The 15,282-nt window shown below is 34.6% G+C and overlaps 1 protein-coding gene across 1 annotated transcript; it reads left to right on the top strand.

Moving 5' to 3' along the window:
• Positions 1-5,213: 5,213 nt before the first annotated feature.
• Grb14 (growth factor receptor bound protein 14) lies at positions 5,214-14,880 on the top strand (the record flags this gene model as incomplete). Its single annotated transcript, XM_046462274.1, is given in 6 exon segments — positions 5,214-5,294; positions 10,113-10,229; positions 10,320-10,392; positions 10,544-10,631; positions 12,877-12,970; positions 14,245-14,880. Coding segments are annotated over 6 exon segments (600 nt in total), but the record flags the coding sequence as incomplete, so codon positions are not given.
• Positions 14,881-15,282: the final 402 nt, after the last annotated feature.

The raw sequence follows: 15,282 nt of genomic DNA, 5'->3' as shown, positions 1-15,282 counted from the left end.
AGAAATTCTCTGATTTTTATTTTTTTATTTTTGCAAGAGTATTATATCCATAGCCAGTATAACTGAATGGATGTCTCTCACATACAACTTAGTCTGTGTTTATACAACATTGCTTACAATTCAGTGTGAAGTGTGTTTAAAACATGTCTGCCTGGATATGTTTCATGCAATTGTTTTATGTTCCATTTAAGTGTTTTATAAATTACATTCTAGCTTAAGAATTACAATTTACTTCTAGTAGAACATCAAAAAAATTGTACATTTTTCCTATGAGCATATTTTTAAATCATCCACTTGGGTGTTAAATGGAAATTACAACTTCCATAAGCATAATTTGTTGATGAGCATTTGGAAATGAGTAAGAACCTTCTAAAGGTAGATACATGTAGAAAAGAGATATAGAACTGATTTATTTCAGAATGTATTGAAAGCACATGTTTATTCAATTTATTTTGAAACTTACATGCCAGTAAATTTATACAACTTTACAGTTATAAAAGTAATCACCCATTTCGTTATAAAGACACTACTTTGATAATCACAATTGGGGTAAAAATCATGAATTTTTTTGTTTTGTTTTGTTTTTGAAAAAGTAAAATACAAAGAGTATGTCTGTTCACTTTATTTATATCATTTACTGCCAAAGTTGACAAAGTATACAAATTACTATTTTTCTTAATCCTTTGTTTAAAATAGAAGCTTCAGCATTTACCCAGATATTCTTTATAATTCATGCCTGATCACTAATATAATTTATTAACTTACAGATTTCACATTCTATGCATAGCATATGTATATGATTCACTTATTACCACATAAAGATTTAGATTATTAACAGTGTGTGTACTAAAACTAGCTTTTTGATATATTTAGAAGTTAACATCAGAGAAATGGAGTCTTGTAGAATCCCTGGGTTCTGTCCTTTCGTTAGGCTGAAGAGTGTTCACTTCACTTCATAATCAAGTTCTCAGCTTATGTATTTTCTAGGTCCACTTTGGAACTAGAAGTTTTTCTGCTGCCATTTCCATATTTGCCACTTGGTAGCTCTTCAAATCATTACTAGCATCCTGGGTAAGAGAGAGATCAGGGTAAAGAAGGATAGAACAATCATAATCAGATTAGTAATCAGACTAGCTTTGGAGGAAATTTTTATTTTGAAAAATTTTTTAAGTTGAGGTAAAATTCTGATATTAAAAATTAATCAAACTATTTTTAATGTGAACAATTCATTGACATTTAGTGCATTCAAAGTGTGCAACCATCACTTCCATATAATTCAAAAACATTTTCATCATCACAAAATGTACCCATTAAGCAGTATCTCAGAGAATCTCAGGTGCCATTGAATTTACAAGGATACACTTTGTGATATTACAAAAAATAAAAAAAATGATGCCAATATAATTACGACAGGTGATTTTCACATCACTTTTGCCATTTGTTTTACTTTTATTTAAATAGTTATTATAGACTTATTTAGACTTAAATAGAAATTTGCCATATTTCACTTTTGCATGCACAGACTTACTTATATATACATGTACATGTCTATATATGTAGACTTTGATATATGTATATGTATATATGAAATGATAAATGAAATAAATTAGTCAAGATCTCTGTAAAACTTCTTTCTGTTCCAAGTCTGGCTTTCCTGAATCATTTTCATCTCAGAGTCATGGATACCTGTTACTTTCCACACAATGTCTGGCTCTGTGCCATCTTTGAAGAGACAAATGTTGTATTTTGAAATGCACGTGCAAGAATCAATGAAATATGCCAAAAATTTCCTTTAATTCTTCCATCTTGGCGATGCTTAGTTTCTGGAAGATTGTTCCCTTCTTGCTTTTTCCTCTCATCTGATTATTCTTATAGACCCTTTCAAGTCAGATTTCCAGTTCAAAGATGCTTCATTGTGTTAGATTTCTATAGCTGGTATAGTAAATTACCCCCAATTTAGAGACTTAAAATAACACAAACTTATTATCCTATATTCTTTTTTTCTTTTTCTTTTTTCTTTTTGACAGTATTGGGGAATTAACTCGGCAATCTACCACTAAGCTATACCCCTGTTGCTCAGGCTGGCCTCACCTCAAACTTGTGATCCTCCTGTCTCAGCCTCCCGAGTTACTGGGATTGTAGGCATGTGACACTCCTCCCAACTATCCTGTACTCTTTTAGTTCAAGTCCAGAATGAGTCTTACTAGGTCACAGTCAAGGCTTGGCAGGGCTGCCTGCCCTCTGGAGTCTTCAGGGGAGAAACACTTCCCTTGTCCTTTCTAGCCTTGTGAGGCCACACATACACCTTGGCTGGTGGCTATTCCTCCACTTTCAAAGACAGTAGTATCACACCAATTCCTTCTCATGCTACCAACTCCCTAGCTCTGTCCCTTCTGCCTTTCCCTTCCACTTTTAAGCTCCCGGTAATTGCATTGGGTGCACGTGGAGAAGCCAGGATAATCCTCATCCCACAGTCACTTGGCTAGAAACCTCAGTTTCCTTTTGCCATGTAGCCTAACATATTCACAGGTTCCAGGGTTAGGATGTGGACATATTTCTGGGATCGTTATTCTGTGTATCATATCAGTGTTCCCTGTTTATTTCAATGACAAAACTTTTCCAGATGATGCCAGAAAAGGAGGTGAACAATCCAGGAGTACCTTTAACCTATAGCCAATGAGAAACCAGACACGAAAGTGACACAGTCTGTCTTACATTTGAATATTAACAGATCAGGCCTCTCTTTGGAGAAATTCTAGTTACATATAGAATTGTAGAACATCGAAGACTTAGAAAAGTGGATTGCTTACATAGAGTATCCCAGTTACATATTCTCTCTTTGTATTTCTTCAGTTAGAACTCTGATGGCTTCTCTGTTGTGGTATTTCATTCTTTTATCTGCCCCTCCATAGGACAGAGAAATGTTAAAGTTGGCCCATGACTACCCTTGACAAGAGTTAAATGCCTACTAAAGGTCTTCAATGGCACCTAGGTACCTACCTAACCCTGCAGGTGTCAGGAACAATACATCTAGGAAGATAACCATCTTATTAGTAGGTAGCAGGTTTTTCAATGAAGAAGGTGGCCAATCATCATGTTCCTTGTGAAAGTGCTGGTTTGAGGTTATTACCTATACTTCATAATGAACTTGACTAGGAATTAAGCTCTTCTGTCTTCTTTTTAAAGTTGTTGTAGGCTTAGAGTTGATTTAAAGTGAATTTCATTAGGTCCCATTAATGTCATTCAAACCTTGAATTAAAAAATAATTTTTAGAAGTTGGGAAGTAATTGGATAAAGAAGTAAGCACAGAGAATTTTAAATGAATGTGGGTTTGTATTCATGTTAGAAGCAAAATCTTGAAATAATGATTCTCTTAATTCCCTCCCCCCAATTTTTTTTGTTTGTTTGTTTGCCTAATTACCAAATATATCCACTTTGCTAGAATTGGTATCAAGGAACTAGTAGAGAAATAGCACTGTTGAACTGTTTCTATGGAATTTATCCTATGGGTAAGATTTGATTTCATGGTATTGTTCAGTATTTTCTATATAGTACTCTTTGTGTGTGTATGTGCACTCGTGCATGTCTGTGAGTGTGTGTGTCTGTGCACGTGTGTGGGTGCATGAAGGGAAGCCCATTTAAGGTAGACACTCAAGTACTGGGCAGAGTAAGTGTTGCTCATAAGTTGTGTAGACAGATATGTGGGTCACAGACCCATAACTGGTGCCAGAGGGGATGCAGGTCAGTAGGGGCTGGCCCAGGTGGACCAAAGGGAGGTGCCAGAAGGGTGGCATAGGCAGGCAAACCCACTGGGAAACCTTGAGCTAGGTGGTGGTGCCTAGGCTAGAGCCTGACCCCAGGAAGCAGTGTTGTGGCTGGTTGGGGTTTTGAAGAACCTAAGGGCTGGCACCTTTAGGGGCCTTGTAGACCTGCCACTGAATTGTAGTCTTATCAGCTGGATTCTGGCAGCCCTGGAGGCAGGCATGAAGATGGTCATTCTCCTCCAGGTGGTAAAGATAGTTCATCAGGGCCAACATGGAATCAACAGCAGCACATTCTTCTTCAAAGTCATCCTCCTCACCTTCCATATCTGCTTCCACTGTCAGGCCCATTTGAGACCCAGCCACCTGCTGGCTCAGGTGCTACTGGGGCCTTGAGGTGATAGAACACAGTGACCACCCTGCCAAATGCCAGCACCACGAAGGTGGAGGCAGTAGATGGAACAGGGCCGCTGAGACCTACCATAAAGTTCATTATGTCTTCATGAAATGGAAAGAATTGTGGAGTGTAGCCAAATGTAAATAAATATATATAAATATAAATAATTTAAAAGCTGCCAATATAATTGCTCCCCCCCAAAAAAATAGCTTAAATCTAAAGGAGTAATTTCCAGATTCAGATGAGGATTCCTCAGGACAAGTTTGCTCATGGCAGTTAGCAGTCTTAATTTTTCTCAAACTAATAATCCCATTAGAATTCAGACCTACTTTCCCATTATGGCCAGCTGGCTCAGTCTGTAAGATGCTGCCTCCTAAAAGCGAAGACCCCACATTTCTAATCTGCTACATTGGATTTTGAAACTCTGAAATCAGCTGGACTCCTCACTGCTTTGGTTTTCTGAATGTGAAGCCCAAAATTATTATGAGAAAATTATTCTTGGTTAAAAGAATATTTAACCAAGAATGATATAGTGCCAAGAATTTTCTAGATAGGGCCCAATTTATAGTTTTACCAAGGGGACAAATTAATTCATCAATCATCAGAATGACAGTGAATTTTACAGTGTTGCTTAGGACATATGTGAGGTTTTTTAAATCTTTGGAATGTATGGCATGACACCTTTCCCAAGTGAGCTTTCTTTTCACGAGACAAGGTACCAGTCCAAATGATTTTGCTGCAAAGTATGTAAGTAGAAATGTAAGTCTCAGTATAAAGTAATACCAGTATAAAGTAATACTGGTGAGCAAGACCTTAATTTGGGAGCCTCAGTAAAACAAACAAATTAAAAAACATATCTTTTTAAATGCATCGTTGAAGGGCATTAAAAGATTTTCTGTCAAAATTTTGGTTGCTTTACTTATCTGTTTGAAGGAAAATCACAAAATTATTTTTTATACTGATAACATATGATTAATGAAAGAATATTTTAATTGAATTACCAGTGTAGTAAAGTAAAAGTTGTAGCATTATGTTTTTGTTTATTTATTTTTCAGTATGGCATGCAGTTGTACCAGAATTATATGCATCCATATCAAGGCAGAAGTGGCTGCAGTTCTCAGAGTATATCACCCATGGTAAGGATCAGATTTTTTTGAACCTATATTTTATTTTATATTTATATTATGTTAATTTGCTATTACATTACAAATATATACTACAATACATTTACCATTTTCTTTTAGTCAAGTAAAGTTATACTTTGTATATATGATGTTATATTGAATTTTTTATACTTGGATAGCATATGTGTACAGTCTGTGATAAAAATCACAGGACATATATGAAGTATTCAATTATAATACATAATGTTATGTTAGTAAAACATTTTAAATACTTGAAGGAATGTATATTCTATGTTATTACATCATTTGAGGATTAGATTCTTAATAAGATAATTTGTAGAATATTTTCCTTGGCGTTATGTGTTTTTTAAATTAATTTTCTTTGATTGTGGGTTTGCTTATTTATTTTAATACTGATTCTGGGATTCTTGTGGCCTATTATAGAGATGCCAATAATTTCAAATTTTAAAAACTGTAATATACGCATGTGCATGCTTTTACTTTCTGGCTTTCTAACAGTAATTCTTTTTTAAGTTCCAGGTCCTTAAAAAGCAGACTGCTTTCCAGGAAATGCAAAAACTACAAGTCAAAATATAGGTCATGCATTACATTAACTATGCAGTGCTTCTCAGAGTTTTACCAAATGTAACTTGGATATTTATTTGCAGACACACACAGGCACATCTTTTACCTTCTTTAGCACTTAATTTTAATTTCCTGTGCATTAACACAGAAATTTATTTCTGAACTTAAAGTTTATATTCTGCAATTCTTGCTGCACTTCTTAATATTGACTATATTAGAAATTCAGATGTATGTGCCTGTGTTACAAATCAGTTAATGCACATTTCTGAAAACTGTGTTTCCACTTAGGTTAAAAATGTGTTCTTCCTGACTATGACCAAGGAAGGTACATTTACCCACATGTAATGTGCCAGATGAAATGCTCAGTTCCAGGAATGTGGCATGAAATAATGTTGATTATGAAGCCCAATAGACGATATAGAAAAAGAGCCCCTATTTTGTAGTTATGTTGCTTTAAATTATGGAAGAATAACTTTTCATCTTTGTATCATATTACTTTTAAACCCTAAAATAAGAAACTAAGGAATGTAATGAATTTTTATAATAGAAATCACTTTAAGGTGAATATTTTTTACAGTTTGTCAGCTTACTCTTATCTTTCAATCCATCTGTATATAAAAAGAACAATGAATTTTATTATCTTAATCCTTTCCTAAATCCCTCTAAATTTTCTTTTAGAATCTAGAGTTATTAGCATGGACGTGTTAATAGCACCAAACGTTTGGAAGCAATTATTATTTAGTGTCCTTTTAATCATAGGAAAAAATTGTTATAAATAAAGTCCTTTCCATTTTCATTACTTTTGTTAGCATACAAGTGTTATATAATTCTTACCTTTTCCCATTGAAAGTCATTCTGCTGTTGATCACGGCAAATCTGAGTTTGGTTAGCCGGTCTTTGCTTATTCAACCCCAACTGTAAAAAGAACTGCTCCTTGAGTGAATCTGACTGGAATCAGGTGTGATAGGGGTGAGAGGTCCCAGTGCCTCATGGTAAGGGCTTGTTCTAAACAGGAGTTGTGATCATAGAAGGTAGCACTTGAGAACTGTATCTATGCTATTCTTAATGTCTGTGAAGGAGACCTAGATGTTTGGGGAGGTATTTGTGTTTACTTTTGTGTCTATGGAGAGTCCCGCTTTTCTAGATGATTACAGAGGAATCAGTGACCTGAATGGTGCTGGTGCCTCTCACCTGTCTCTGCTGCTCTCTACTCAGGAACTGTTTTCAGTGAGTTACATAGAGAAGTTAGAATAATTTAGTTACCTTTCTCAAGTAACAGTATTCTCTTTTAAACTTGTCCATGTTTTGAAAAGAGAAACAAAACAACAGTTCTCATACCAAAGGGAGCACCTAGCCATAATACCATGTGACAGCCACTTATATCAACTTTTGAAATGAGAATCGTCAGCAGATATTTTAGGAAGCCAGATAGATGTGGTTCATTTTAGGGTAAAGAAGTAATTCATTTAATGGAGTGTCTGTTAATATGTTCCTGGCTGGAGTGAGGAGATTGGGAGAAAATGTCTGCTTAGTTCTTTTTAGTCTTTACTTTTGACCCTGGGCTAGACATGCTAAGCTGCATTTCTTTCCTTTACCTCCCACGATGTGGCACTTGAAAGAACCCTAGATGGGACATATTGGTTGCTATTTTTACCATAAGCTGTGTGATCTTGGTTGGATCTCTGGTGTCTTGCAGTGTAAAAGAAGGGGGTAGTTGCATAATCTCTTGACTCTTACATCTGGGGTGTCCTTTGGCTCTGTATGAAACAGATGAGAGAACGATATCTGGAGGAATTCTTTGCCCTCTTGTTCAGTCATTCTGAACTGCAGGTTTATCAAGATCCTTCAAATAGAGTGACAGAGAAAGCATGGCTAGTTGCCATGTAGTTATATTGCCTAAAAACCATTTTACATGTAAACCTCACTAAAAGTGGATACAAGCAGTCTCAGAGTGTGGCCTGGGTAATCCAGGGTACACCCAGGCTTCCCTTCTTAGAGAGAAAGGCTATGCAATTAAAATCATGGATCATTTTGCTAGGGCCTACCCTGTTCATCCCGTAAGAAGAGCTAGAAAAAGGAACAAATATTTGAGAAATACAGCCAGTTCTGAATGTTACCAGCATTGCTTTCCTATGTGAAAGAAATTGTGCTGAAAATGACCTTTTGGGTTTGTCAGACTCTGCTTTACTTCCATTTCTTTGTCCACCAAAGGTAAACTATTAATTTTTCATCCACCACCTGCCATTCAGTAGACAACATTTACTACACTCCTCTTTCCTCCTAGTGTAGTTATTGTAGCAAATGGAAAAATTTTTTAATTGTCTTGTATTCTCTGTTTGTCAAATAATTATAGAACATAGGATCTTATTGTACATCTGGTCCTCTGTATTGGGTAGGGAGAGAACAACAGCTTGTTTATTTTATTTTTTCCTCACAGTATTTTTATGTTATCAGGAACTTCTCATTATAGAACCCATCTTGGCATGTGAAGTTAAAGATATTATAAGGATAAATCTATCATTAGGATCCAGGATAGTTACTCTGATTTGGGCAGGCGGACACTTTCCATTAATGTTAGGAAAGCAAAAGTATATCCAACTGGTCCACAGTCCAGCACGGAAGATCACGGGGTGAAAAGGGCAAACTAAGGTGTGACAGCAAATAGAGATTACTGAGACAGCATCTGTCTGGAAAGAGCAGCTGTCAGTTATAAAGGCTCCTGTAACAAATGGAAGATTGCACGCCAGATCTCTAGAAATATAGATGGACCATAATAAGATTGTCGGCCACTATCACATGGTTTGAAGAGAAAATAACAGATGCTAATAAAATGGGATGTGTGAGACAGTGATAAAGAAACCTAATTTTTTTTTTTCTTGAGGATAAGGTTTTGTTTGAAGCCCACATTTGACTATAGTATCTTTTCCAAAGGTAGAGAGAGAGAGAGAGAGAGAGAGAGAGAGAGAGAGAGAGTGTGTGTGAAAGCCAGAAGTCTCCAGATGCAGGTTGGCTCATAATTTACCAGTGTAATTTCACTTTGGGTTTTGTTCTTTTATTAATTATTGAAGAATAAGTGATACACACTTCCATTTAGTTTTTTTTATTTTGCTTAGTTTTAAGTTATCTTCCTAGTGTATAAGACATGTGAGACTCTTGACTAGAGCGTTTGACAATTTTCTCTTTTTTTAGTACTCATGACTCATTGTGGGATAGCATGCCTGTTTCTTGAAAGATGATTGCAAAATAGGACGTCAGAAAAAAGAAAATAAAAATAAGATCCAGGATTTATATGTTTTACTTTCCCTTTAGAGACTAGGAATATAAGAAGTAATTAGTGAAAACATTGACTTTATCATTGTTTTGATTACATTTATTTCAATATGTCTTTTCATGTCTGTGCTTCTGTCATTCAGAGTTGTTTTTGCAGCACTAACTTGGCCACCCATCTCTTCAAAAAGGAAAACGTGTTTATATGTTACATCATAAATTTAAAAAATTTTTTTTTTTTAGTTGTTGACAGACCTTTATTTATTTGTATGCAGTGCTGAGAATCAAACTCAGTGCCTCGCACAAGCCCGGCAAGTGTGCTACCGCTGAGTCCCAGCCCCAGCCCTATCATAAAAATTTTAATATGAAATCTAATATTATGTATTATTATTCTGCTAAATTTTATTTTCCAAATGAAATGAAACTTGACATGATAAGCTTTCAAAACACATACTCCAATTTGCTCCTTTATAAAACATGAGTACTATTTCTAAGAAGATGTGTATCTAAGTTATAGCTTTTACATATTTTGAATCATAAAATCGTGGCTTCAAAGTTGGTGGATTTGACATAAAGTTTAATACAGAGATGAGTTCAGAAGTGATAGTTCTCTATAGCCAGTAGGAAGGGTTATTTCTTCCTCAATTGGAGTTTTGCCATATTAGGAGATAATGTGAAAAAGAGGTTTGTTTTAGGGGAAAGACATGCTTTCTTTCAAAGATTTTCATCACATTACTCAACACTTAATTCAGTTATCCTAACAAATAGCCATTGAACTTATTTATCAAAGTTCTCCACAGCATCATTTTATATTGAATATGTACTTTTAACTTTTTAATTTCCTGATAGCCACTTTAGGAATCCCAGTCTCAAATTGAAGCATGTTGCCAGCAAAACAGTGAACGATTACTTTTGAAGATTTTCATGACTTGCAAGTGTTTTCTGGTTTTGTTTTGTTTTTCAAAAATTTTTTTCCAGAGAAGTATATCAGAGAACTCCCTGGTAGCAATGGACTTCTCAGGTCAGAAAAGCAGAGTTATAGAAAATCCCACCGAAGCTCTTTCAGTTGCAGTTGAAGAAGGACTCGCTTGGAGGGTACTCATAATTTCACTTTCTTGAAAGAATTTTTAATTTGAGTTTGTTTCACTCCCAAAACTGAGATTTGTTTTCCCATTCCTTGATCAGAAAAAAGGATGTTTGCGCCTGGGCAGTCACGGTAGCCCCACTGCCTCCTCACAAACCTCTGCCACAAACATGGGTATGTCTGCTCCTAGCCATGGTCATTGAGCTGATGGGCAGCTTGACATGACTTTAATGACATGCGGTCACTAAGTGATGGGGGGCATATATGTAGTGAAATTGCAGTCACTGCAAGCAAACCTTTGTATTCATTCGTTTTATTTCTTTAGCCATCCATCGGTCCCAGCCATGGTTTCACCACAAGATTTCCAGAGATGAAGCTCAGCGATTGATTATTCAGCAAGGACTTGTGGATGGGTAAGTTTGATACTTTTAGTGTTGAGTAGAATTTGGGTTTGGATTTTGGATTTGGTTTGGATTTTGCCAGTAAATAATAATCATTTATTCAGTACACACCAAGTGTTTTTAATTTTGGCTTATCATAACTCAGAAATTACTTTTTTCTGTAAGAGTGGCTATCACTGAATTCTAGCAATATCTGTATAATAGCTAGTACACAGAGTGTGCTTAGTATTTGTGCATAAATTAACAGAGAATAGGATTCTTTGTTCTTGACTACGAGTACTAATGTTATCCATTCTGTGCCAATTCTAGCATTTTAGATATTAATTCATGAGAGAAAAAAAACTAACCTTGTTTTTGGGTAATCAATGTTTTAATTTGAACAAGTAATTAATATGATTCTAAAGTATGATTTACATTATGACATTATCCTATACATTGTAATTCTTTTTAGGTATAATGCAGGGTATATTAAGTAGAAAGCTTTTTTTCTGATATATTTTGAATGTTTGCTTTTATTTCTGTTTACATCCCTATTGCTTTTTCTCTAAATATCAACAGCTTAAAATATGAATCTATTAAAATAGTACTTTTTGATGATTTTTTGTGTTATCTTTTAATGGGATACCATGGAGTACACAAGAGAAGCATAAAATATTTTATAAGAGATTTTTAATCTGAAGGATTTTCTTCTCACATTACTCAGTTTCAGGTACTTTAATACTGGTAAGTTCCTTCCCAAATGCAGTACAATGAGGACATTTTATTGAGGATTGGGTGAGAAATGAAACTGTTGTCAGTTTAAACAACTGGAGAAAGAATCTTTTATCTTCAAAGGTTGACTTAAGATGATGACAAGAGTTTGAGGAGATTTAATACTGACATTTGGGTAAAAATGCATCTTCACATGGAAGATTATTAATAACAAGTCAGCATTTCACCAGACTCTAAATAAGAAAGGATTTTAATATGCTTCTCTGCTTGGAGCATGGTCTTTTTTTGGATATAAATTTGAACAGTGATCAGAGTTACAATCCAATGAGGTCAGGAAAAGAAAAAAAAGAAAGAATGATTTAAATGTTTTAGAAGATTATAATTCCCTTTATTTATGAATTTGTAACCCGGAGAAAATAATTAATTGTACAGAGTAATCATGCCTGCTTCTATTATTTTGGTATTCCTTTGGAAAGTTGTGAAGGTGTCAGGCGGTCCACCAGGTGGTAGTGGTGATCTGCTTGGGAGGGGGAAGAATTACTGCTTAATTTTCCTGTGAAATGCCCTTTGTCCTGTCTCCCAATGATGTAATGTCAGAGTCTCACAAATAAAATGGATAATTTCATCAGACATCTGTGATGCCTCAGATTTGGCTGCCTCTTTGCCCAGGCACAGTGAGATTAGTATTGGAGTCACCAGTGGGGACCACTTACACAGTGTGTTTGCCAGTAATTAATACAAAACTGGCTTTTCACTGCATTGCCAGTAAATAAGAATCCATGCCCGGCAGCCTTTTTCTCTGAGACCATTAGGCCACGTCTTCTTTTTGTAACCTGACATTAATAGAGGCTTTCCCACTGCATTCTTCAAGGTTAAAGTGCACGTTGGGTATATATTTTTTTTTTTAACTTGAAACATTTTTACTTAAACATTTAATAAACAATTTAAAGATGGATTTTAAGGATATAATCATTTCTTATTTTCTGTCGTGTAATAGTAGAAGCCAGAATCAAAAGAAGAAAGCAGACCAAGTATAGAAAAGGGGGTAAAAAATGATTTTACTCTAAATCATTATGTCCTTTCAGGGGCCTATCATGACCCATAAACTAACTACCTACCTAACTAACCATACACACACACACACACACACACACACACACACACACACTCATCCCTTATTTTTTCTCATCCCTTATTCTTTCTGGTAGTTACATGGGAATACCCAATTTCCCAGTGGAAAAAGGACAACATGAACTGTTGATGCCAACAGAATGTTATGCTGGGTATTGTAAGCAAACAATGTCACAAATAGACTGTGTATTTATCCTATTAAAATTACATTAGCACTGATGACAGTTTTGTAGTATGAGATTATATTGTAACATATCATTCACCAAGTTGAATAATCATACCCACTGAATACACAGTTAAGGAGATCCCAGCTACAGCTTTTATGAGTACACATCCTGGGTTTGTTGCATGCTATGTTTCTATGAAATCTGTGAGTAAATGTAGAAACATTGAAATTCTTCCTCTCTCTCTTTAGAGTTTTCTTGGTGCGGGATAGTCAGAGTAACCCCAAAACTTTCGTCCTGTCAATGAGTCATGGACAAAAAATAAAGCACTTTCAAATTATACCAGTAAGTAATTTGTGATTTCACATTCGTATATTAGATATGATCTTAATGCATAAGCTTTTGGAAACTTTGTTTTTCTGTTGTTCCTTTTATTAAATATAATGTGGGAGCTTGTGCTTTGACCAAAGTTAAGTTTGGCAGAAATGGTTTTATGAGCCTGAATTAATATAAGAAATACAGGAATTGTAAAAATTAAATTTATCTTTTTTCCACAAAATATGATTTAGCAATATTGTATAGACCCCATGCCACCTATTGTTAAAAGGCCACTAAAGATTCTTTTTTCTGAGTTCTAACCATTCCTTAAAAAAACATTATTTTAAAACCCTTTCTCTTCTCTTTTCTCAAAGACATTTTTTGCTATTATTGTTGCTAGTTTTTATTCATTTGTTTTAAATTATTTGTATAGAAACACAGGAACTGTGAAATTGGTGGACATTTAAATAATCCTGGGAAAATTTTTAAAATATCTGTGACTCTGTTTTTGGCTGGCTCAACTTGCTTTGGGATTTTTTTTTTTTTTTTTTTTGCTTCTGCTGTTGTGTGTCAACATGTGCACATATGTACATATGTGCGTGCATATTGGAATCAGGCAGAGTAAAACAGATTCAGTCTACTTTCAGGAAGATCTTATTTAAATTACTGGTGCTTTCCTTTGAATTGCCTCTTTTTGAAATCATCCAAAGGCCATATAGAGTACCAACCCTGCTTCTTTGATTATTTGATCAGTGTTCCCAGCAAGTATGAGCGTTTAATGCTAGAAGACTTCACCACCAAACAAAAAAAGTCAACTGACATTCCATTAGCATAATATTTCATTGCTTCAGAATGAATTTGCTGATAAAAATTATGTGAATAGTCATTTTTTAATATACTGAGGCATTAAGTAGACAATGTTTAGAAATAGAAATTAATTTCTATACACGGAAGCGTTAAAATCTCCTGTCTACTTTTACACTGAATAGTACAGATTTCTCTCTGTTCATTGACTCAAAATAGTTAAACTATCCTCACTAAACAGAACTTTGGGAGAATTAGATGTAGAGAAAGTGGAGGCATGTTTCTTATCCAAGGATCAGATGATACTTCTTTTAAATGTAAGTGAAGTTAAAAAAAAAAAAAAGAAGAAGAAGTGGACATACCATGCTGTTCTCTGCACAGTCCTTAATTTTATAAACTTGTCAATTTTGGCATGAAGACATAGCTTGCAGTGGAACAACCATCATTCTTCTGGATTCTTTACTCTCTTTACCAGCTTGTTGCTTTTCCTCTTGCAGGTGGAAGATGATGGTGAAATGTTCCACACGCTAGATGATGGCCATACTAGATTTACGGATCTAATCCAGCTGGTGGAGTTCTACCAACTCAACAAGGGCGTTCTTCCTTGCAAGTTGAAACATTATTGTTCTAGGATTGCTCTATAGCTGAACCAGAAGTGATGTGTTAAACTGTTGAAGAAAAAGACTCAAGGGGGAAAAATTAAAAAGAGAGCATAAATAAGGGTAAAAGCATACTGTGGTGAAAGGAATATTTCACCTGCAAGTTATAAAAAATAGTTCGTGCATTGCAAATAAGCAAAAACTTGGATTGGCATTACAATCATCATTTAAAATTTGTAAGTTGAAATTAAACCTTAGGAAAAAATGACTTGGAGTGTTCTTGTGTGGTTTCATATTACTGTATTTTCTTCAAATATGCATACTTCAAACATTTATCTGCTCCTTTTTAAAATATGACAGCACTAGAATTCTCAAACACCAAATATGAAGAAGAAATCGGGTTTCAGAATGATTTTTTGCAAACTGAATTCCAGTTATACTACTTTTTTAATATTAAGAAGCATGAAAAATCTTTAGTTATTAATTAAAAGAAACTATACATGACTTGTTAATAAAACTAAAAACAATTCTGAATTGTATGTTCCCTGGTTTTATTATAGTCAAAAGATCAAATCATACTTTGTGGTAGCAGCTTAAAATTATTTTGAAGTAATTTTTTTTTTTTTTTTGTCTAGAAAACTTTCATTAAAGTCATTGAATTACTAACTGTACCATAAAAATCTATACTAGTATTGTACATATTGGTGGCACATTGTTAATTGTACTTTTTTCATTTCTTAATAATTGGCTGAGATTATCTATTTTTAAGAAAATGATCAAAATATTGAAAAAAATTTGATAATTTGCACACACTTTATGATATATAAACTATGATAACATAACATTGTCACCTTAATATTTCATGTTTAACTCATGCTCTTTCAGAACATTCATTAGATCCTTTCATTAGTAATTCAGTAAACCAATCAAAATAGG

The sequence above is a fragment of the Marmota monax genome, unplaced genomic scaffold, assembly GCF_021218885.2.
Source record: "Marmota monax isolate L192 unplaced genomic scaffold, Marmota_monax_Labrador192_F-V1.1 WCK01_AAM20220418_F8-fsc00129, whole genome shotgun sequence".
Classification (NCBI taxonomy): domain Eukaryota; kingdom Metazoa; phylum Chordata; class Mammalia; order Rodentia; family Sciuridae; genus Marmota; species Marmota monax.
The sequence above is the reverse complement of the archived record's forward strand: the minus strand, read 5'-3'. Positions and strand labels throughout refer to the sequence as shown.